General features: G+C 42.3%; 1 protein-coding gene across 9 annotated transcripts in view; it reads left to right on the top strand.

Moving 5' to 3' along the window:
• LNX2 (ligand of numb-protein X 2) overlaps positions 1-21,422 on the top strand; it is a 94,522-nt gene that overhangs the window by 67,411 nt on the left and 5,689 nt on the right. For all 9 annotated transcript variants that reach the window (XM_008275210.5, XM_008275211.5, XM_008275213.5 and 6 more), the window contains 6 exons: positions 1,981-2,228; positions 3,437-3,636; positions 8,944-9,312; positions 13,238-13,378; positions 17,288-17,465; positions 19,622-19,853. In XM_008275210.5, coding sequence (XP_008273432.1) covers positions 1,981-2,228; positions 3,437-3,636; positions 8,944-9,312; positions 13,238-13,378; positions 17,288-17,465; positions 19,622-19,853 — 1,368 coding nt within the window. The remainder of the gene's footprint in view (positions 1-1,980; positions 2,229-3,436; positions 3,637-8,943; positions 9,313-13,237; positions 13,379-17,287; positions 17,466-19,621; positions 19,854-21,422) is intronic.

Here is a 21,422-nt window from a genome sequence, read left to right on the forward strand (position 1 = left end):
GCCTCAACTTTTTTTTCCATAAAATACCTTTAAAATGTGTTTGTGATTAAATGTGCTTGACAAAGTGATTTTTTTTTTGAGATATAATTTTCAGAAATTCTTGTCAGACTCTTGCAAGAACATTCCCTGGAGTGCTGCACAACAATGCAGAAAGGCAAAATCAGTTCTCCCCTTAACAAGGTGCAGAGAAGATGTGAGAGGAAGGTGAATGAAGAGATGTCATAGGGATCCATTTAAAGAACTTGAAATCTAAGATTCAAAATAGTTCACAGGGGAAAATGTATTACTTCTTCAGCTAAAGGGTAGTGTTCAACATAAATTGATTCAATCCTATATTTTATTAGAAATTTAGATTTTAAAAAATACTGCCATTACACAGCAGGTTAAGCTGCTGCTTGGGACGCCCATATCTATATCCAAGTGCCAAGTCCCAGCTGTTCCATTTCCATTTCAGCTCCTCTAATGCATCCTGGATCCAAGTGTGGAGTCCTGCTCACCCACATGGAAGACCCAGGTGGAGTTCCAGGCTCCTGGCTTCAGGCTGGCCCAGCACTGGATATTGTAGGCATTTGGGGAGTACACCAACAACATATGGAAAATCACGCTTTCTCTCTCTCTCTGTCTCCCTGTCTCTCTTTCCCTCTCCCTCTTCCACTCCCTCTCCCTCCCTTTCAAGTAGGTGAAAAAATAAACATTTAAAAATACATATATTGCCACTGAATGAGAGTCTGCAACTCCAGGTATAAGACCCCGCCCACACTCTCTGCACTGCCCTACCCCACCATGGAACTAAGTGGTATCTACAGAGGTGTGGTAGGTGCTAAGGCTCCTTCACTAATCCCCTTGTCCTCCTCCCACTCTTCAAATTGGGCATTATTAGTCACCTTCTCCAATCAAGGTATCAGATGGAAAGGAACTGGCACCTTGTCGTCATTTCTAATTAATCTGTTACATAAAGCCTTTGGATGTTTCGTTGGTTATAGGTTTAAACAAGCATCTGTCTGCTGTCTCTGCTTAAATAAGTAAAATCAGGCATGTTAGCAGTTCTTATTTCTTGGTGGTTATATAAGTTGCCCAAGTATTTGGAATATATGCATTAGGTTATATAGCGTGTCAGCACTACTGCAATTCTAATTTTACCACTAGAAGAGCTATATTTTTGTCTCCTTCCATATGTATCATAAAATAAATTATTTGGGACATTGCTACGCCTTCCTGCAAGTCTTAAAGTGTCTGATGTGCTTGTGTAACACAGCATGAAGAGTCATCATGCAGTCAAGGTCTAAGTCAGGACACAGCCCTGGTGATGGAAGAAGACTCGTGCTGATCGGCACTCCTGTGGTTAAGCCACTTTAGCTGTGAAAAGGGTTGTATAAGCAGAATTTCAGAATCATTCCTGCAGTACAGAGACAAGTATTAGGATCCTTTCTTGTGACTAGTGTATACCTAAATACAATTTTGTCTGCTGTGTGGAGTGTTAAGAATGTAGCTTGAGTGGAGATTAAGATTAGAATAGTGTACAGCTGAGGCTGACACTGTGTCATGGTGGGCTAAGCCTCTGCCTGCGGTGCCGGCATCCCATATGGGTGCCGGTTCAAGTCTCAGCTGCTCCTCTTCTGATCCAGCTCTCTGCTGTGGCCTGGGAAAGCAGCAGAAGATGGCCCAAGTCCTTGGGCCCCTGCACCCACTGGGAGAACCAGAAGAAGCTCCTGGCTCCTGGCTTAAGATTGGCTCAGCTGTGGCTGTTGCGGACATTTGAGGAGTGAACCAGCGGATGGAAGACCTTTCTCTCTATCTTTCCCTCACTGTCTGTAATTCTACCTCTCAAATAAATAAATAATAAAATCTTTAAAAGAAGAATCTTGTACAGCTGAGTTCTTTTTGCATAGAAGCTACTGCCATTCTTTTGTTGTGCTATGTGCTACGACTCCCTGCTTTCTTTTCACATCATCCAGAAACCACCGGTTCTTCTCATTCTAGGTGTCCAGGAGCTTCTCATCGGAGAGTTTCCCTAGAGAGACGGAAAACTAGTAAAACGCAGACCGAGATTGAGAATGAAAATGGACCCACGATAATAGATCCTCCAAGTACTTTACCCCCAGAAACAGACTGTCCCAGGACAGGTACCCTGGCCACTGAACGGAACTCAACATCAGGAGCCCTTCCCGTGTGGACAGAGGAAGCTGGTCTGGACAACCCTGCCTTCGAGGAGAGCGCTGGGCCCGACAGTACGTGCACCGCCCCCATGCTTGTGCGTCCCATCTCTCTGTTGCCTGCCTTCTTGCTGCTCTCTCAGCCTACACGGCTTTCCTGTTTAATAAATTATGTCACTGAGTTGTAGTTTCTGTAACACCCCTTTCACTGTACAATTCTGCCTACCAGTGTGTATTTTAAAAACAAAACACAGGGTCTTCCTCTCTTGGAGCCCCTCTCCTGACTGCTGCAGTAGGAGATTTCTGACTTAAATAAATTTTACTTTGCTAAAAAAGAAACAAAAAGAAACACGCATCTTAATCCCAGAGGAAGGGGAGCCTTCTCTGTCCCTTTTCTCTTGTAGTCCATGAACTTGCTAGTCCTTCACATGGGACTTAATATTGGCTCAGAAATTTATTTACTTGACATAAGAAGTCAGATATGAGAATAACAAGAGGGATAGCTTAGATCAAGGCTTTCTCTGTCAGCACTAAGTAAGCACTTTACTACTAACTAATTAAATGCTTGAAACAAGGCGATGTGACTTGTAAGCAGGTAAGAGAGCTCTGGCTTCAGCAAGTACTTGGTCAGGCCCGTGGAGTAGATAGGTGGAAGAGTTTGATTCCAAGAGCATGCTTCTAACCTCAGAAGCCTCTGGTGTCAGCCACTGCTCTGTCCTCCATAAGGAAGTAAACAGAAAACCTGTAGCCAGAGATCTTGGGCATGCCTTTTAGTAGGCCCTGGGGTACTTACTTCTAAAAGTACTTTTCTCTTAACAAACTCCAATTTCACATTTTTCTGAATTTCAAGGGCTATGAATCTTTTTCATCTCCTAAGAGTCAAGGTTAAGGCCACCTCTTCTGAGGAGCTAAGTGTACCTGCTCTTTCAGCACAGAGTGCTTTCTTTCCACCACCTTGCAGTACTGACTGCTGTTTCCCGGCCCAAACTTGCCTCCTCAAGACGACTTTCTGTTACTGTTTCTTCATTAGACCATTGTGTCGGTGGCCCTAGTGATCTTTTAAGTAGTGGCCGTTGGTTGATTTCTTACTGATCAGCTTTGCAAGAGGAAGTTTGTAGATGTTCTTAACATAGTTTGTCATTCTGTTTCTTATCAGTGGTATTGCTTAGTCATTAATCATCTGTGTATGAACATATGATGACTTGACTTACCTGAAGATAATCAGAATATGAAATGTTGTTTTCCTCTTTGTTGTTCACTCTCTCTCGTTTTTAACTTGGCAGCCATACAACAGCCACTTAGTTTACCAGAAGGAGAAATTACCACTATTGAAATTCACCGGTCCAATCCATACATTCAATTAGGAATTAGCATTGTGGGTGGCAATGAAACGCCACTGATTAACATTGTCATCCAGGAAGTGTATCGGGATGGGATCATCGCCAGAGATGGGAGACTCCTTGCTGGAGACCAGATTCTTCAGGTACCAGTTTTAGTGATTCTGTTAACTTGTGTCTTTTTGTTCTTGTTCTAAATTTAAAACTCAGAAAATCTGGTATTGTGGAATCTGCATTGTATAAAGATTCATTTTGATGTTTTCTTATGCAAACAGAACTGGATTTATCTTTAACTTCTCCTTTTACCAATCTACCTGGAACTTTTGTGGGTTTTTTTGTTTTGTTTTGTGCCTACCTTAATCTCAATCCTGCATGTGACTTGGCACATGGCACTCGGGCTCTCTGAGCTTGCTGCACTTTTCCTGTCTCGGGCTGGAGGACCACCTTCCGCCGTGCTGAGACTCTCTTACCCATTGGTTTAATTCCATGCCCAGTTTGCACATCCCTCTCCTGCCTTCATGGATGATTTTACGCTTCTCTGCGCTGATGACTGAGATCTAGAGAAGACGACACCATAGCGCACTTCTTCAATTTCTAAGAGTTCAGGAATCTCAGTTAGCTCTCGCCGACTCTATTCTGTCCTCACCCAGCACTCTAACTGCATTTTCTGTGATCTCTGACACTGTTCTTACTGTGTTCCCTTTCAGAAGAAATACAGACTTAGAAAGGGAGAACACCGAATGTGGAACAGGCTGTTTTATTGGAGGGTGTGTTGAGATGGGATGGGGGTGATGGAATGCTGGGTAGGACTGGAGTTTTATGAGAAGACTGGCCTGACACTTCTGTGATGCAAGAGTGATGATGGTTGAAGCTGAAAACATGGATGACTTCTAGAAGGAGAGAGAAGAAATAGACACAATCAAGATAAAATGTCCACTCGGACCCCAACCCCAAGGTCTCTGCCCTCCTTGAATTGGTTGCTCAGGTCCTTCCGCAGGATCTGTTAACATCAACCCCTTATTTCCACGTTCCCTCGCATCTTTCTAGCCACGCCTTCACTACTTTGTATCTGGTTTAGCAGAGTATGCCATCAGTGTCTGTAACTGCTGTCCTTGCAGAGGTTTGGCAGGAGCATCCAGTCCAGACTGACTGAACTAATAGTTGAGATCCCCTGTGGTTTCTTATACAGCCTGACTTTAATCTTAGATCTTTCATTTGTGTTTCTGGTACACCAGGTTGTCCGTTTCTTAAATGTTCCTTCCTTCCCAGCTCCTAACCTGTTCAGGGAGGAGACTCATAACTGGTTTCCCCAGCACATCCGCCCAGGCGTCTTGGACACCTTGGTGGTCAAAAGCAGAAGGAGGAAACAAATAACCCCTTTTTGCAGCCTGCCTAGTGTCCTTTAGCTCCCACCTCTGGCCTCTCTAGCTATACTTTGTTTATTTATTTAATTTTTTTATGTGTTTTGCTTTCTTCTACCAACAATGTTGTTCAGCTCTGAGTATTACTGTCTTTATACATTACTGGTGTTTTTCTTCCCCTAAATTTCTTTGAACATAATTGAGATTAAATCATTTTTTCCCAAGTTTTTATGACAGTGGGCTTTTTACTCTTATTTCAGAGAATTGTTTAGTAACATAACTGGATTTTTATGCCTCAAGTAAAACTATAATTACCTAAAATTATTAACCATATTTTTGGGAAATAACCCAAAGTTATTGTAAGAATTCTCATGTGTTACTGAGGTTTGTGGAGACATACATACTAATGACACTAATAATGGCAATGATAATTCCAGTTTAAAGATTTGAATTGATAGGAAAAGTCTGGCCGGCACTGCGACTCAATAGGCTAATCCTCCACCTAGCAGCGTCAGCACACCAGGTTCTAGTCCTGGTCAGGGTGCCGGATTCTGTCCTGGTTGCCCCTCTTCCAGGCCAGCTCTCTGCTGTGGCCCGGGAATGCAGTGGAGGATGGCCCAAGCGCTTGGTCCCTGTGTCCCATGGGAGACCAGGAGAAGCACCTGGCTCCTGCCTTCGGATCAGCGCAGTGCACCGGCCGCAGCATGCCACCCGCGGCAGCCATTGGAGGGTGAACCAACGGCAAAAGGAAGACCTTTCTCTCTGTCTCTCTCTCTCACTGTCCACTCTGCTTGTTTAAAAAAAAAAAAAAAAAAAGTCTGAGCACATAGCTGGATTAATGAAATCACAGAGAGTCTCCATTTTTTTTTTTTTCCCAGATTTATTTATTTATTTGAAAGACAGTTACAGAGAAAGAGGGAGAGACGGAGAGGGAGATCTTCCATCCGCTGGTTCTCCCCCAATGGCCACAGCATCTAGAGCTGAGTCAGACCAAAGCCAGGAGCCTAGAGCTTCATCCAGTTCTCCCATGTGGGTTCAGGGGCCTAAGCACCTGGGGCATCTTCCACTGCTTTCCCAGGTGCATTAGCAGGAAGCTAGATCCAAAATGGAGCAGCCAGAACTTAAACTAGCACCAAGATGGAATGTTGACATCACAGGCAGTGGCTTAAACCACTATGCCACAATGCCAGCTTTGGTTTCTAGATGGCTTTTAACTTGTGTGTTGGTGTCAGTAAGTAAAACCACACCCAAATATGGAAATGTATTTATGGGCATTTAAATGTAAATACTTGGAAAGAGTCCTGTTTTTGTTTTTGTTTTTGTTTTTGTTTTACTACCTTAGTCCCCTCGAACTTAAATATACTGGAAAAATAATAAAATAAGCCAATTTAAGAACTGCCAAGACACACTAAGATGGTTCGCTAGCCATGTACAATAGTAGTGTGTGGCTTTGGTTTTCCCATAGTAAGAAAATACATACACAGGTTAAGTGCCTATATCCAGAATTCTTGGGACCAGAAGTGTTTTTTTAGATTTTGCATTTTGTTTCTCAGATTTTGGAATATTTGCATAGACCTTATCAGATGGCATTCCTAATCTGCCAAAATTCAGGACATTCTTGAGCATTATGTTCGTGCTCAGAAAGTTTTGGATTTTAGAGAGTTTCAGATTTTGGCTTCTGAGATGAAGGATGCTCTCCATGATAAAAGCATCCATGTATACTTATGTACGTACAGCCATGTGCATATGTATGCACACATACCCACATACACCAAGTATATTCCATTAAATAGCCTCTGTGGAAAGGAGGACAATATGCCCTTGGAGCCTGGCCCTTTGCTACTCTTCAAAGAGATTCATAGTCAGCCTTTGGAGCAGTTGTGAAAAAAAAATAACTGCTTTTAGAAATCTCATCTCTTTATCACAGGGCCAGCCCTGTGGTGCGGCAGGTTGGACCATAGCCTACAGTGTCGGCGTCCCATTTGGGCACCCGTTCGAGTCCCAACTGCTCCCGCTTCCCACCCAGCTCCCTGCCGATGCACCTGGAAGGGCAGAGGCGGATGACCCAAGTACCTGGGCCTCTGCACCCACGTGGGAGACCCAGATGAGGCTCCTGGTTGCTGGCTTTGGCCTGACTTAGCCCTGGTTGTTGCAGCCATTTGAGGAGTGGACCAGTGGATGGAGGATCACTCTCTGTCCCTCCTTCTCTATCTGTAACTCTGCCTTTCAAATAAATCTTAAAAGGTGAAGAAGAAATCACATCGATATCATTATTGAAAGTAATATAACTGGGTCTGGTGATGTGCTGCAGTGGGTTAAGCTGCTGCCTGCAATGCTGGCACTCCATATGGGTGCCCGCTCGAGTCTCGGCTGCTCCACTTCCTACCCAGTTCTCTGCTAGTTTTTCCAGGCTTCTGGCTTTGGCCTGGCTCAGCCACAGCCGTTTTGACCATTTGCGGAGTGAAACAGCAGATGGAAGATATCACTCTCTCTCTTTCCCTCCCTCCCTCTGTCTCTCTGTCTTTCAAACAAGTAAATCTATCATTTTTAAAAAAGTAATATAAATTCCTAGAACATTATTAAGAATAGGTATTTTCATTTTACTCAGGATCATTAATAAGTAAGGCATTTTCAGTTTTGGAGAAAAATAATTACAGTCATGTTTTGGTCCTACCAGTAAAAAGGCACATTCAGCCCAAAAATGTGATTGAGTTTAGTGTACTGGTCCTGTGTTTACAAGACCTAAACCAGCATTTTTGTGGTTCCTGCCCTTTCTGAAATTCACTGGCAACCATCCGTTCATCCTTTCCCAGGTATAGGTTATTTGCCAGAGAACTTCATGAAAATACTACAAGGCTGCACACTTGCACATGATCTTCAAAACAGAAACGGGTTTCCATTCAGCCAGGCATTTTACAAATCACTTGTGATGTGTCTGATCATAAGGAGAAATGTGAGTCCAGAGACAGGTAGTGTGTAGCTGAGTGGCCAGAGTAATGAGTGCACATCGACCTGGTTTTCTAATGGAAGCCGCCATCCTGCCCCCTTTTTGACCCCATATTGCTCAGTATTTTTGTTAAAGACTTGGGTGACTACCAAATGCATGGATGCTGCAAATGTGTGACAGCTATGAGTTAGATGATTGAATTTTAAAAGAGGCCAAAATTAAATATATATGTATGTATGTATGTATGTATCTGAGTTAGTAGTGTTCAAAAGTATCAGGTAGGAAAGAGAAGCGTTGCTGAACATGAATTTCTATGAAAAATATTTTGGGATTTTAGGTGATCACAAATCCCTAACCTAGATCTTACTTCATAATGTATGTTCAAAAAACCTTTATTTCATCCTAAACTGATTCAGAGAGGAATTCTAACTGTGACAAATGCTAAGGATAATGCTCATCTTTTCCTGTAACTAGATGAGTAATTGAAGCTGCATATATACTTTGTCAGTTATGTTACTTATCCAAGGGCTAATCTTATTTCAAGGTTATGAAGTTTAATAAATAAAAAGTACCTAATTATGCTTAATGTGTATTAGGTATTTATTAGATACTAAAGAACTGTAGTGAAATTTTAATCATCTGTTTGTCTTTAAAATGGCTGAGCTGAAATAAGGATGTGTACCCGGAACATACCACTTTCTTTAAGATTGTTTACTTTCCGTAATCCAGTGGAACTTTAATTTCTGTTGCAGTTGAACTAGTATTTCATTAACACTTGGCCATGTACTTTGTTGTCTGTTCATTTTCCTATGGGTCCTAGTAAGTAAGACAGTAGATACATTTCACAGATCAAGAGACAGTCAAGTTATGGAATTTGCCAGAGGTAGTCAATTCGTAAACAGAACCGAGGACTCTAGTTCAAGACTGTCATTAAACCTGCAATCCTAACCACCATTCTTATTTGATGTTAGTCATTGTAGTTAACTTTAGAAGCTTTGTGGTTAGAATGTGATTCGAGTGGTTTCTTTGTAAATAATGATGGTATAGCACTTCTACAGTGTTGGTTTCCTTTGGAAATGTATGCATTTCTACAAATTAGGAAGGCAAAAGATGATCACGCTTTGGTCATTGTCCTGTTTTTCTAGGTCAACAACTACAATATCAGCAACGTGTCCCATAACTATGCCAGAGCTGTCCTTTCTCAGCCCTGCAGCACGCTGCATCTCACCGTGCTGCGAGAGAGGCGCTTTGGCAGCCGGGCGCACAACCATTCCGATGGCAGCTCTCCACGGGAGGAGGTTTTCCAAGTGGTTCTTCATAAACGGGACTCCGGTGAACAGCTTGGCATTAAATTGGTCCGAAGGACAGATGAGCCAGGCGTTTTCATTCTTGACCTGCTGGAAGGAGGCCTGGCTGCCCAGGACGGCCGACTCAGCAGCAACGACCGAGTGCTGGCTATCAACGGGCACGACCTGAAGCATGGCACCCCGGAGCTTGCTGCCCAGATTATCCAGGTAGACTGCACAGCCACGGGGCAGTATTTGTTTCAGTGACAAATAACACCAGAATGCAGGGAGCACTCGATATTTCGTTAGAAAATCAGATGTGACTACCAAGATTCTACAAAAGCCACACCGCAACTTCACTGCAGATAAAGCCTTATCCCTGTGGCCTTTGGGGCTGGCTGTGGGTTCCACAGTTTTACATTCACCTCTCATTTGATCTTTAGTAAGCCAGACTCCACAGATGGTGGCATCCCCCTTGAACAAGGAGGAAAGCAGGGTTCGAGGGAGCTGTGATTGCCAAGGTTGTGACTTAGCTAGTCTCTTGACTCTCCTTCAAGATCTATATAATAGCAGAAAAATTCCTTTCATTGAGAATAACTCTTGTCTCTGTTGTGCATTGTGTTTTTATTTTTTAAGGAATTCAAAGTGTTTTAAACACATAAAAGTTTGCCCTGATGGTATCCCTATGAGGTAGGTGAGGATAGTCATTATTAGAGGAAAACACAGGTTTGAGTAGCAGCATGAAGACAGATAAATTGGAAAGTCATCCTGAGAAGATCTGCAGGTTCTGCAGCATGCCATGGCATGTCCTGTGGAGACAAGGATGGAACACAGGCATAGGGGAAGCAGAGCAGAGCACTGTAAAGGAAACCAAGCATCAGCAGGCCTGAGCATCAGGAATTATATACGCCAATAATCACTAAAGATGTGTTAAGCACAGGATTAAATAATAATGAATCCTTGAAACTATGGAAAAGCTCGGGTCTCAACCCCCCCCCCCCTTTAGGGCACTGAAAGGAGATTCAGGGGTTACTAAACTCATTGTATAGATTTGAGGTTTAAGGAAAATACCCCCAAATCAGAGGCAACATTGGGACTTTTACCCCTGTGGGTATCAGCCAACTGCTTCCCCACTTATAGGAATGGAGACTGGTGGGGGGGTGAGGAGCAAGAAGACAAAGAAGAAGGAAGCTAATAGAGTTGTGGGGTTTATTTGAGGAAACAGAAGAGTGGAGCGAACTTTGATGTAGGAAGTTAGATCAATAAGAGAAAGCAATCGATTGACTGCATATACACAAGGGATCTTCAGAAAGGTCATGGAAAATGCCATTATGAAGAAACTATGTATGGGCTTCAGGAGTTTTTTGTACCATCTATTAATTCCATTGTTTCACAAACTTCTTGAAGTCCCCTTCTATATGTATTTCAGGAAATATTTAGATGCTCTAATTCCTAACAATAGACAATCCTCACTAAATTTCTAGCCAAAAGGTGGAAAATGCTTATATACATAAAATGTCAGTATATACAATATATACAGTTAAGATATATATCTTAAGTTTTTCATGATAATATTTTGTTTTGATTTTTTAAGTAGTTATTCATTAAGTAGTATTTCATCTTATAATTTTCCTCAAACTCTCAAAAACTAAAGTTGCTTAATTTGTCTTTTGAAAAAAATTAAGTCTTTATTGTTTTTGTATTATAACACATTTCATTCCTAAAAGGGAGAGTAATGAAGAAAAATACAGAAAGTAAAATTACATTCAATATGAACATCCAAGGCTAGCAAAATTAATGTTTTTGAATGTAATGTTTTATGAATATTTCCACAGGTGTATAATCACATATTAACCCTCTTGCTGTGTTTAAAACCAAAAGAATTAAATGCAGTCTTTTTAAAATTAGCTTAAACCCAAATGTTGTTTTATCACTTAAATTATTTTTTTTCTTTAAAGATTTATTTTATTTATTTGAAAGGTAGAGTTATAGAGAGAGAGGTCTTCCATCTATTGGTTCACTCCCCAAATGGCCACAAGGACTGGTGCTGGGCCAGGCCAAAGCCAGGAGCCAGGAGTTTCTTCCAAGTCTCCCAGTGAGGTGCAGGGGCCCAAGGACTTGGGCCATCCTTTGCTGCTTTCTCAAGTACATTAGCTGGGAGCTGGGTAGGAATGAAATGGAGCAGCTGGGACTCAAACTAGCACCCATATGGGATGCCAGTGCTGCAGGCCAGGGCTTAAACCTGCTGCACCACAGCACCTACTCCTCATCATTTAAATTTTAAATGTTCGCTTCCATCAGATTGACAGTGTTGAAAGATCAAGCATTTATTTCTGTTCATATGAAGATATTTCCCAAAAGTTCATGGACAAATAGAATTAAAAGAAAATTTTTGAAATCCTTGCAAATGAGATCTTTAAAAGGGTCATGGAAAATACATACTATGAAAAGCTTTGCGTGAATGTCAGTTTTTTTTTTTTGTTTTGTTTTTTTGTTTTTTTTTCATCAAAACAACCTTTTAATTCCATTTTCTTTTTCATGAACATTTTGGAGTCCCTCATTGGTTTGTGTCAGCAAGAGTTTTCCAGTAAAGTTGGCATACTGATTATGGGATATTTGGTGAATATAATGAAAATTATTCTGTATATTGAAATACAGTCCTAAAGGGAGCTTGTCCCCACTTCACACAGACCAATCTCATCATCTCAAGTGTCTGAAACGTGTCAGGACACTAAACATCCTGCCTTGGGCTTGCCTCATAGTTCAGGTCCCCAGACTCTGCCCGGCAGCCCAGGGGTGATCAGCGCTGCTCCTCTAGCCCCTGTGAAGGATGTGTCTGAAACGATTTCATTTAGTAAAATGCTTGAGTAACGTATGACACTTAGGGCATTAGAATTGTTCATCATTTATTTTCCAAGGTACGTTTTTTTGTCTATAATTATGAGGGAGGGTGTTCCATTTTCTACCACAATCCAATGTCGGCTATTATGTTTCCTTGTAGGAATAATACAGTTGAGAATTGTCATGACCAAGAGTCACCATCAAATAAATGAGATCTGTACTTGAAAAGCAAGGATGGATTAATTTTTTAAAATATGATAGATATGAATGTGTGCTTAAAACCTGGTAGATAACAGCCTTTTGAATTTAAAATAACAGTCATAACCCTCTAAAATTAACCTGTAAGGATGCATATGTGTGTCAGTCGCATTCACATACTGTTTAGGTATCTCATTACACAGGAGTTCTGTAGTCCTTCTCAGGATTGTTTACATTAGTGTTCTGTTGTTAACTCAGACCTGTAGCAAGCACACACTCCACTGTGCAGTTTCATTGATGGTTATTTCCAGATTAGCCACCATGGGGTTTAATCAAGTTTTGAAGTAGTTATTCCTTTAATTTTCTTTCCTTTGATCTCTAACCTCACAAAAAATATCAGGTCCAACCTTGCAGAGGCAGAGAAGTGTTCAGAGATCCTGGCAGGGGGTGGGGGGTGGTGAGGGCCCAGGCAGTTTCGATGTTGTGTGTTGGTCATTGTGGAAGTGGGGTTGCAGAGGGCAGGCCCAGGAGCTTTGTGTGTGTTTCAGCTGCAAAAGTTTTAATAAAATGAACACCTTTCCTCCCCGGCACCGGGTCCTTGCAGTCACCGGCCAAGTGAGGCCCTGTGCAGTGATTGACAAGTGCCTTGAAAACCACACTGCCAAGAATCTTTAAGATGACAAGCCTTGGGCCGGCGCCGTGGCTCAATAGGCTAATCCTCCACCTTGCGGCGCCGGCACACCGGGTTCTAGTCCCGGTCGGGGCGCCGGATTCTGTCCCGGTTGCCCCTCTTCCAGGCCAGCTCTCTGCTGTGGCCAGGGAGTGCAGTGGAGGATGGCCCAGGTGCTTGGGCCCTGCATCCCATGGGAGACCAGGAAAAGCACCTGGATCCTGGCTCCTGCCATCGGATCAGCGCGGTGCGCCGGCTGCAGCGGCGGCCATTGGAGGGTGAACCAACGGCAAAGGAAGACCTTTCTCTCTCTGTCTCTCTCTCTCACTGTCCACTCTGCCTGTCAAAAATAAAAAAAAAAATAAAAAAAAAAAAAAAAAAAAAAAAGATGACAAGCCTCATTTCTGCTGGGTGGTGATATGTGTGTGTGTGTGTTTTCTCCAGGCCAGTGGAGAGAGGGTGAGTTTAACAATTGCTAGACCAGGGAAACCTCAGCCTGGTAATCCTGTCCGAGAATCGGGAACTCACAGCAGCAGCCAGCACCAGTCCCAGTCGCTCTATCCCAGCAGACCAAGCTCTCATAAGGTGAGGAGTTTGTTTTTGGTGGTTGTTGTTTTGTTTAATTCATGCCAGCCTCAAGGGATCATTGTTACAAGCTGATTAAATTTAAATAAAGGCCTTTTGTGTGTCAGTCATAATTCAGTAAATTGGTTTTTGTGGAAAAAGGCTCTTACAGTGTTGGAAAAGGTGAACGTAGGTGCTTGGGATGTGAAAGGTACATGGGTTGCCGCCTTAAGACATTGACTGGCTGTCTCAGTTTTGCAGCCACTGGAGGTAGTTTCGTGGCGGGAAAGGTTCCTCTCCAGGTGTTGACAAGAAGTGTGTGCTCTTCCAGAAAAATACTGTTTGTTTAGCCCTACTTGAAAGTTAGATTTATCTTGGGCTGCTCATTTACATGTAAGCGTTGGTTACATGATTGGAAAAACCTGATGAAGACACAATCAACAAGTCTGTACTTAGCAGGTGGGCACGTTGCCTACAATAACAATTAAATATGTGAATATTAAACACATGAATCATAAATTTTACAGGCACATCTTTTTGTGTTATAGCTTAGAAGACTATTATGCTAAGTCATTTAAAATTCCCGTAGGTTGAGCTTTGTCACTGCTTCCTCAGAATCTGTATCTCCGTTGCTTTTATAATCCAAGGTTGTTTGTGCCGAGAATTCTGATGCCATCTCAATTTCATCACAGAAATCAGAAGAGGATGGGTCTTTAGCATTCCTCATACTGTTATGCTCACTTGATTTTGTGAGTTCAGTTTGGGGTAGACCAGAAATTTTTAAACAGTGATACGACGCTCACCTTGTTATATGAAAGTGTAGGCTACAGATGAGCTTCCAAAAATCATTCTACTTAAATAAAACCAAATTGCTTAACTGTGAAAAATTATTTATTGATCTGCTCAAAAAACATAGGAATTCCTTATGCCCTACTACTGCTCTTTAACATAAGTACCCCCTTGGAGGGAACCTGTCACTGGTGTCCTATAAAAGCATAGAGGAAAGACATAGCATTTTGGCCAAGCAAGTTTATCTGGTCCTGAGCTAAGCACGGACTTGTCCCTGGCCTTTGATTCAGTTAATATATTAAAGAAATTATAACCACAGACTTTGTTCTCATTTCTGAATAAGACCCAAAAATTTTTGAAGGGAACCTATAATTTTGCCTTCATAATGATGACTGTGAAAAAGGGAACAGGAGCTATTGTTTGAGCAGGAGTTTTGAATCAGTGTTACTTCACTTAGTAGTCCTTGCTTTACAGGAATTGCAATATAAGGCAAAATTTGGGAATTGAATCTTTCATGTCATTGAATTTTATAATTGAGATACGAGTATCTACGTCAACATAGTTTTAAAACAATTTAAAAACTACTTAATTGTTCCAATATTCATGTAGAGTACTGTGCTTATTTAATCCTATTTATTTGTTTTGGGCACATGAATCTTTCTGTCATCTCTAATTCTTATTCTCTTTCATTTTAAGTGGCAATGCTGAATGTATTCTTATTCCAGGTACTCTGCTTCCCTGGTTGGTTAGAATAACCACCTGGAATGGAACGTGTTAACGTAGTATTTACTCCTAACTCACTGCATTCGCTGTGTCAAATCCTGATGTAAAAAAACAGGTCTCTTGGGGAAAAAGCACAGACATACTCTACAACAGCCTGTTCAGATTATAATCATTGTCTAAACTTAAAGTGTGTATTGGTCTACTCTCATGGCCTTCAGTAGCTGCTTAGATAAACATTGAGGTGGTGTTGTACCCTTAGGAAAAGTTCACTAAGTATAATCTGATATTTAAAGTGATTCCTGGAGGAAAAGTGCATATATTTCAGCCATCCAAAGCAATAAAACAAGGACCATTAATTGGTTAAATAAATAGTAAAGGCTGAAACTGCTTAAATAAATACACTCAATGCTGAGTTTACCTGCATTGTTTTCTTGTTGAAGTTGTGTTTGCCCAGTTTTGAAGGACACTAGCATAAATTTCATACCTGTAGATAAGAAACTGCCTAAAGATGTTTACAAGTTTCCTACAGTCATGACATTCTCTAGGAACGTTATGCAACTATGGCGAGTATTTCCTTTGATAAAGTTTCAAGAGCATGTGCATTCTGGGACCAGAGAATGGCAGACAGGCCTGGAATTCAGAGATGTGGTAAACAGCATTACCAAAGAACACATTAGCTCTTTAATACAATGCCATTAAAGGAAGTGCTGTAATTCTGTAGGTATAAGTCATATTCTCATTTCTCATTATTTATATTGTGACCTATAACATCCTCTTAATAATTGATAAGTGTTAAAATCTTTTGAGACATTAGCTTCCAGTGTTGCACTTAATGAGATACCTGTGTGGGTGCATGTGTATAATACGTGAACACAGGAAATCACACTATATGCACATATACATAATCCTATTAATATGTCGTATATATAATTTAACACGTGCCTTGTACATGCCAAGCCCTAATACGTACTAGATATTGCTAATTTAGTATTAATCTTGTATATGTACGCTTTGTGTCTGTAACTGAATTCTAATAATAAATAATATTTTAAAATTCTTTTTCTCCCAGGAATGTGTCAGTACTAATTAGCCACAGATGTCAGTAAAAATGGATTTTCCCTGAAAATACTGGTCTGTTGGAAATGTATTTCCCTGTCATTAATTTTTTTTAAATTCCGCTATCGCCTTCGTTTTTAGCTTTTCCTGCAGGTTTTAAAGGTAGATTTGTAGTTGCTTCACCACTGAGCACTCACAGTCCTGGTCAGTAAGGAGCAGAGAGAGCTGTAGCTTTTCTCTGGCAGTTAGCAAAATCAGCACTTTCCTTTTGTCAACTTCTTTTCTCTCAAAGAATTAGGGAGAAAGATAGAAGTAAAATTAATTGGCTTATCTTCAGACTCTTAAAAACATTGTTTACTTTTATAGAATCCATCATATCTAATAGCTCAAGATAATTATACAAACGATGTGCTTATTTTGCTTTGAGTTTTTTTTAACATTTAATTCGAATTTCAGGGAACCCTTTTTTTTTTTTTTTTTAAGAAGATTTATTTATTTATTTGAAAGGCAGATCTACAGAGAGGCAGAGGCAAAGAGAGAGGGAGAGAGAAAGGTCCTCCATTGCTCATTCATTCCCTGGATGGTCACAGCGGCCAGAGCTAGGCCAAACCAAAGCCAGGAGCCAGGGGCTTCCTCTGGGTCTCCAGTGCCGGTGCAGGGGCCTGAGAACTTGGGCCATCTTCTACTGCTTTCCCAGGCCACAGCAGAGAGCTGGATCAGAAGTGGAGCAGCCGGGACTCAAACTGGCGCCCATAGGGGAAGCCGGTGCTGCCGGTGGTGGCCTTACCCACTACACCCCAGTGCCGGCCCTGCTTTGACTTTCATGTCAACAGTCCTGAGTGTTTTCAGTTGCATGGATGGCACATGAGAGCACAGTAGTCCAAAATACGACATTGACCCACAGTGTATCTGTTTTCAGTCCTAACTCAAGGCTAAAAAGATAATTACTATATAAATGCCACAATAAGGGGTGAGCCTTTGGCTTGGTGATTAAGATGCCTGCATCCCATATCATAGTACATAGATTCAAGCCACTCCTGGCTGCAGCTTCCTGATGATGTGCACCCGGAAGGGAGCAATGACAGCACAAATATTTTGGATACCTGTCCCCTATATGGGAGACTGGAATGTGTTTCCGGCTCCCAGTTCCAGCTGTTTGGGGAATAAGCCAGAATAAGCCAGTGGGCTCATTCTCTCTCTGCCTCTCTCCTCCCTCTCCCTCTCTGTGTTCCTCTCAATTAAATTTTTTTAAAAAATGCTTAAAAGGGATAAATGCCATATAAGTTACCTTAGTCTAAGCAAATCTTTACTTCACCCCTCCATTACTCGTTATCCAATAATTTTTTTCCTTTCATATTTTAGGATCTTACTCAGTGTGTTACATGCCAAGAAAAGCACATTACTGTAAAAAAGGAACCGCATGAGTCCCTCGGAATGACAGTGGCTGGGGGCAGAGGAAGTAAGAGTGGTGAGCTGCCCATCTTTGTGACCAGCGTGCCGCCCCATGGCTGCCTTGCACGAGACGGCAGAATCAAGAGAGGTAAGACAGGGTGGGGAGCAGTTTCACCACCTCTTCTCCCTTAACTCACATTTTTACAAGAATATCTACAAAATTTTCTATTAAAGGTTTTTTTTTTCTTTTTAAACATCCTTGTCATGTGAAAACAGACAGTCTTTCTGTAAGGCCAGAAAAAGACCCAAGGCAAGGGAACATTGCCTAATCTTGACAATTGTCCTGGAATTTTTTTTTTTTTTTTAAGATTTTACTTATTTATTTGAGAGGTAGAGTTACAGACAGTAGAGGGAGAAACAGAGAGAAAGGTCTTCTGTCCGTTGGTTCACTCCCCAATGGCTGCAATGGTCAGAGCTGCGCCAATCCGAAGCCAGGAGCCACGTACTTCTTCCAGATCTCCCATGCAGGTGCAGGAGCCCAAGGACTTGGGCTATCTTCTACTGCCTTCCCAAGCCATAGCAGAGAGCTGGATTGGAAGAGGAGTAGCCAGGAATAGAACCCGGTGGCCATATGGATGCCTGTGCTGCAGGTGGAGGATTAACCTACTGCATCACAGCACCGCCCCCCCTGGAATTTTCTAACAGTTACTCAGACTGTTGGATTATTTTATCTTGGAGATCATCTAAGAAACTTACACAGGGCTGGCAATATGATGTAGCAGGTTAAGCTCCTGGCTGCTTCACTTCCCATCCACCTCCGTGCTAATGCACCTGGAAAAGCAGCAAAGGATAGCCCAAGTGCTTGGGCTCCTTCACCTACATGGGAGACCCAGACAAAGTTCCTGGCTCCTGGCTCCTGGCTTTGGTCTAGCCCAGCCCTGGCCATTGTGGCCATTTGGGGAGTGGACCACCAGATGGAGGATTCTCTCTCTTTCTCTGTGTCTCCGACTCTCTCTGCATCTCTGCCTTTCAAATAAATAAAATAAATCTTTTAAAAAAAGAGAGATATCTACCCTCCCATATTTATAAAAAAAAATACTATTCAGCTATAAAAGAGAATGGGGCACTGAAACATGACGCTAAGGGAAAGAAAGCCAACCACAGTAGACTGCCTGTGCGCTGAGTCATAGGAAATGTGCAGACTAGACAAATACGTACAGACAGATCAGTGGCTACTGAGGGGTAGGGAAAGGACTGGAGGGATGGATAATTCTGAAAGCATGGTGACAGTGGCATGTCTATGAAAATACGAAAAACCAAAAACTCATGTTAAATGGATAGGTTGAATGTGTGTGGATTATACCTCAGTCCTGTGCTTGGAATGCTTCTTCCCAAAATTCATGTTAGAAACTTCATCCCCAAATTCGTGTGCTGGTAGTGTTTGGAGGTGGGGCGTCTGGGGGGTGATTAGGATTGAGGGAGGCCTGAGGGTGGAAACACCCCCCCCCCCATAATTTTGTTTCCTTGTTGTTTTTTCATGTTTTCCAAGTTTTCTACAATGAGAATGTTTCACATTAATAATCTGAAAAAATACATGATAAATTGAGAACAGGAGATTTTCTGTGGACTTTGTAGCACAGATACCTACTTCCTACAAAACTAATCTTTTTTTTTTCCTTCTTAGCCTTTTATATAATCCTCGTTGCCCTGTTTTATTATATCATTTGGTAGAGCAACACTTTTTATTCCTCAAAAAAGGGCAGATATCTGAATCACTAGTTTTATCTCTTTGTGTGGGCCCAAGAATATCTTTTTGCAAATACTCATATTCTGGCACGCTTGCCCTGAGTGAACCACACAGGCCGTATTTATATATGAAACTGCAGAAGTGCATTAGCAAACTCACCTCCAGGAGCAAAAGATCAAATTGTTTTTGAATTGGAAAGAACTTCAGAAATCTCCAAAGCTAGCTCAAATAAGAGAAAATGTGCCTTGTGTACTGGACCCGTACACAGCTCAACTCAGGCTAAGGTCTGAACTTCCGGTCAGTGGAAGATGTCAGAAGCCGTACTCTTTGCTAAGTGTTATGACATCATTTTAAATTTGTGAGTGGATTCAGAATGTTTTCTGTGAATTGAGTTTTCCCTCAGCATTGTAACATTTACCAAAAACTATTGGTAAAATCCTCATCTGCCTTATCTCGGTCATGGAGCTAACCTTTCTGGATTCGCGTACGAGCCTCCAGGTTCGCAGGAGTCCTCGCTGGGAGGCTCAGCCCATTTCCTTGCTGCTTCGTTTGAACAGGTGACGTGTTGCTGAACATCAACGGCATCGACCTGACCAACCTGAGTCACAGCGAGGCCGTTGCAATGCTGAAGGCCAGCGCCGCCTCCCCTGCTGTGGCCCTGAAAGCGCTTGAGGTCCAGGTGGTGGAGGAGCCGGCCCAGAGCTCCGAAGAGCAGCCCAGCACCTTCAGTGAGAACGAGTATGATGCCAGCTGGTCCCCGTCTTGGGTCATGTGGCTCGGCCTTCCGAGGTACTCACAGCTGTCCTGTTGTCTCGCAGATTAATCCTAATTGCAGTTTTGATCAGCACAGCCACTTGACCCATTCTGACCAAAAGCCTTTAGTTTGGTAAAAACAGCAACATCATGTCAAATCACAAAAGCAAGAAGTCATTCTTCGGGTGTTAGAGTTAATAAAAATACAGCTTCAAAGACATACCTGTTTATAAAGATGTAATTCTTTACATTCCTATTAGGGAATGTAACGTAATCTTTTCCCTTCCTCTTAGGGACCTCACCGGGTAGCCATGAGGTTGCCTACCCAGAAAAGCTGTCGTTTACCGGCATTGATTTTGAAATATACTTAGACGGCACACTCAGTTTTCTCCAGAAGAACCAAGCCAGTACTTAGGGCCTTGCCCCATCTTACAGACCTCTCTAAAAGCTCTTTTGAACTCTCCCTAAGAAGTTTTTGCTGGGCACGTGTGTCTCAAAGCCAAACCGTTGGTATTCAAGAGCAGCTGTTCCACCATTATAAGGAGCTCACTGCTCCCATCAGTGCCTAAGAAGACAATGTGCAGCTCATTGACTCCGGGGAGCCCAGCAGCAGGTGGGGGGCCTCCAGCCGCCTCCCTGGCTGCACACTCCTCTCCAGGCTGTTGTGTTATCTGGTGTTGAGACAGGTAGAATGTGTGTCACACTTACTATTTCATTCCAGATCAGTTTCAATTGTCACTGTATGTAGCAGTCCTAAAACTGAACTCTGAACTGTGACTTCTAGGCTGACAATTGCTGATTTCTTTAAAATAAAAATAGGCAATAAGAATGCACCAGGTTCTGAGTCATTTGACTTATGTGGAATAAATTTAAAGTAATAACTAGCATTTATGTAGTACATGATGGCTTATATAGTACTTTTCATATAAAGAACCACAGAGAAAAGCAAGGATATTATTGGCTCTTGTTTGTTGATAGCCTGAATTATCTCTGAGTTAAAAATAAAGGGCAGATGTTGGGCCTGGTGGTGACAGATACCTGCATCCCATAGCAGAGTGCCTAGGCTTAATGGTCCTCACCTGTTGTGCCAGTCTAACTGTGGCATCAGCACACACACACTGACTGCTGTGCGCACAGCATCTCCTGGTATAGCAGGCAGAATAGCCAAGGTTTCAGGAGAGACGCACAGAATAGTAAAATCTATTTTTTAAGTCAACCATACAGAAAAAAAAAAATACCTGTCAATAAAAGGCTGCGTGCTGTGGCTTTTCCAAGGTCTCTGTTGTAGGCAAACCCATGTTCAGCAGCCATGGGTCCTCCCCTGGGGAGCAGGTGGCTGCCCCAGGAGTGGTTTCAGCTCTGCCTTCCTGGAAAGGGAGATTTCTACTGCAGACTGCTGGGGGGTGCACCAGGGAACTGCTGGCTTGGTTGCTGTAGAAGAGGCAGAATAATGAAACTAACCTACACTGCCTCTAGCAATCCAGGCCAGCTCATAAGCCTCGCTGCATCCCCTTTCTAAGAGCCCTTTCTTTCCAGGGACCTGGGAGACAAGACCAGGCTGGAACTCGTGGTGGGTTATGTATCACTTTCCAGAATCAGCTTGCT

Source organism: Oryctolagus cuniculus, chromosome 9 (genome assembly GCF_051225735.1).
Source record: "Oryctolagus cuniculus isolate XC-2025 breed Fujian yellow rabbit chromosome 9, ASM5122573v1, whole genome shotgun sequence".
Lineage (NCBI taxonomy): Eukaryota > Metazoa > Chordata > Mammalia > Lagomorpha > Leporidae > Oryctolagus > Oryctolagus cuniculus.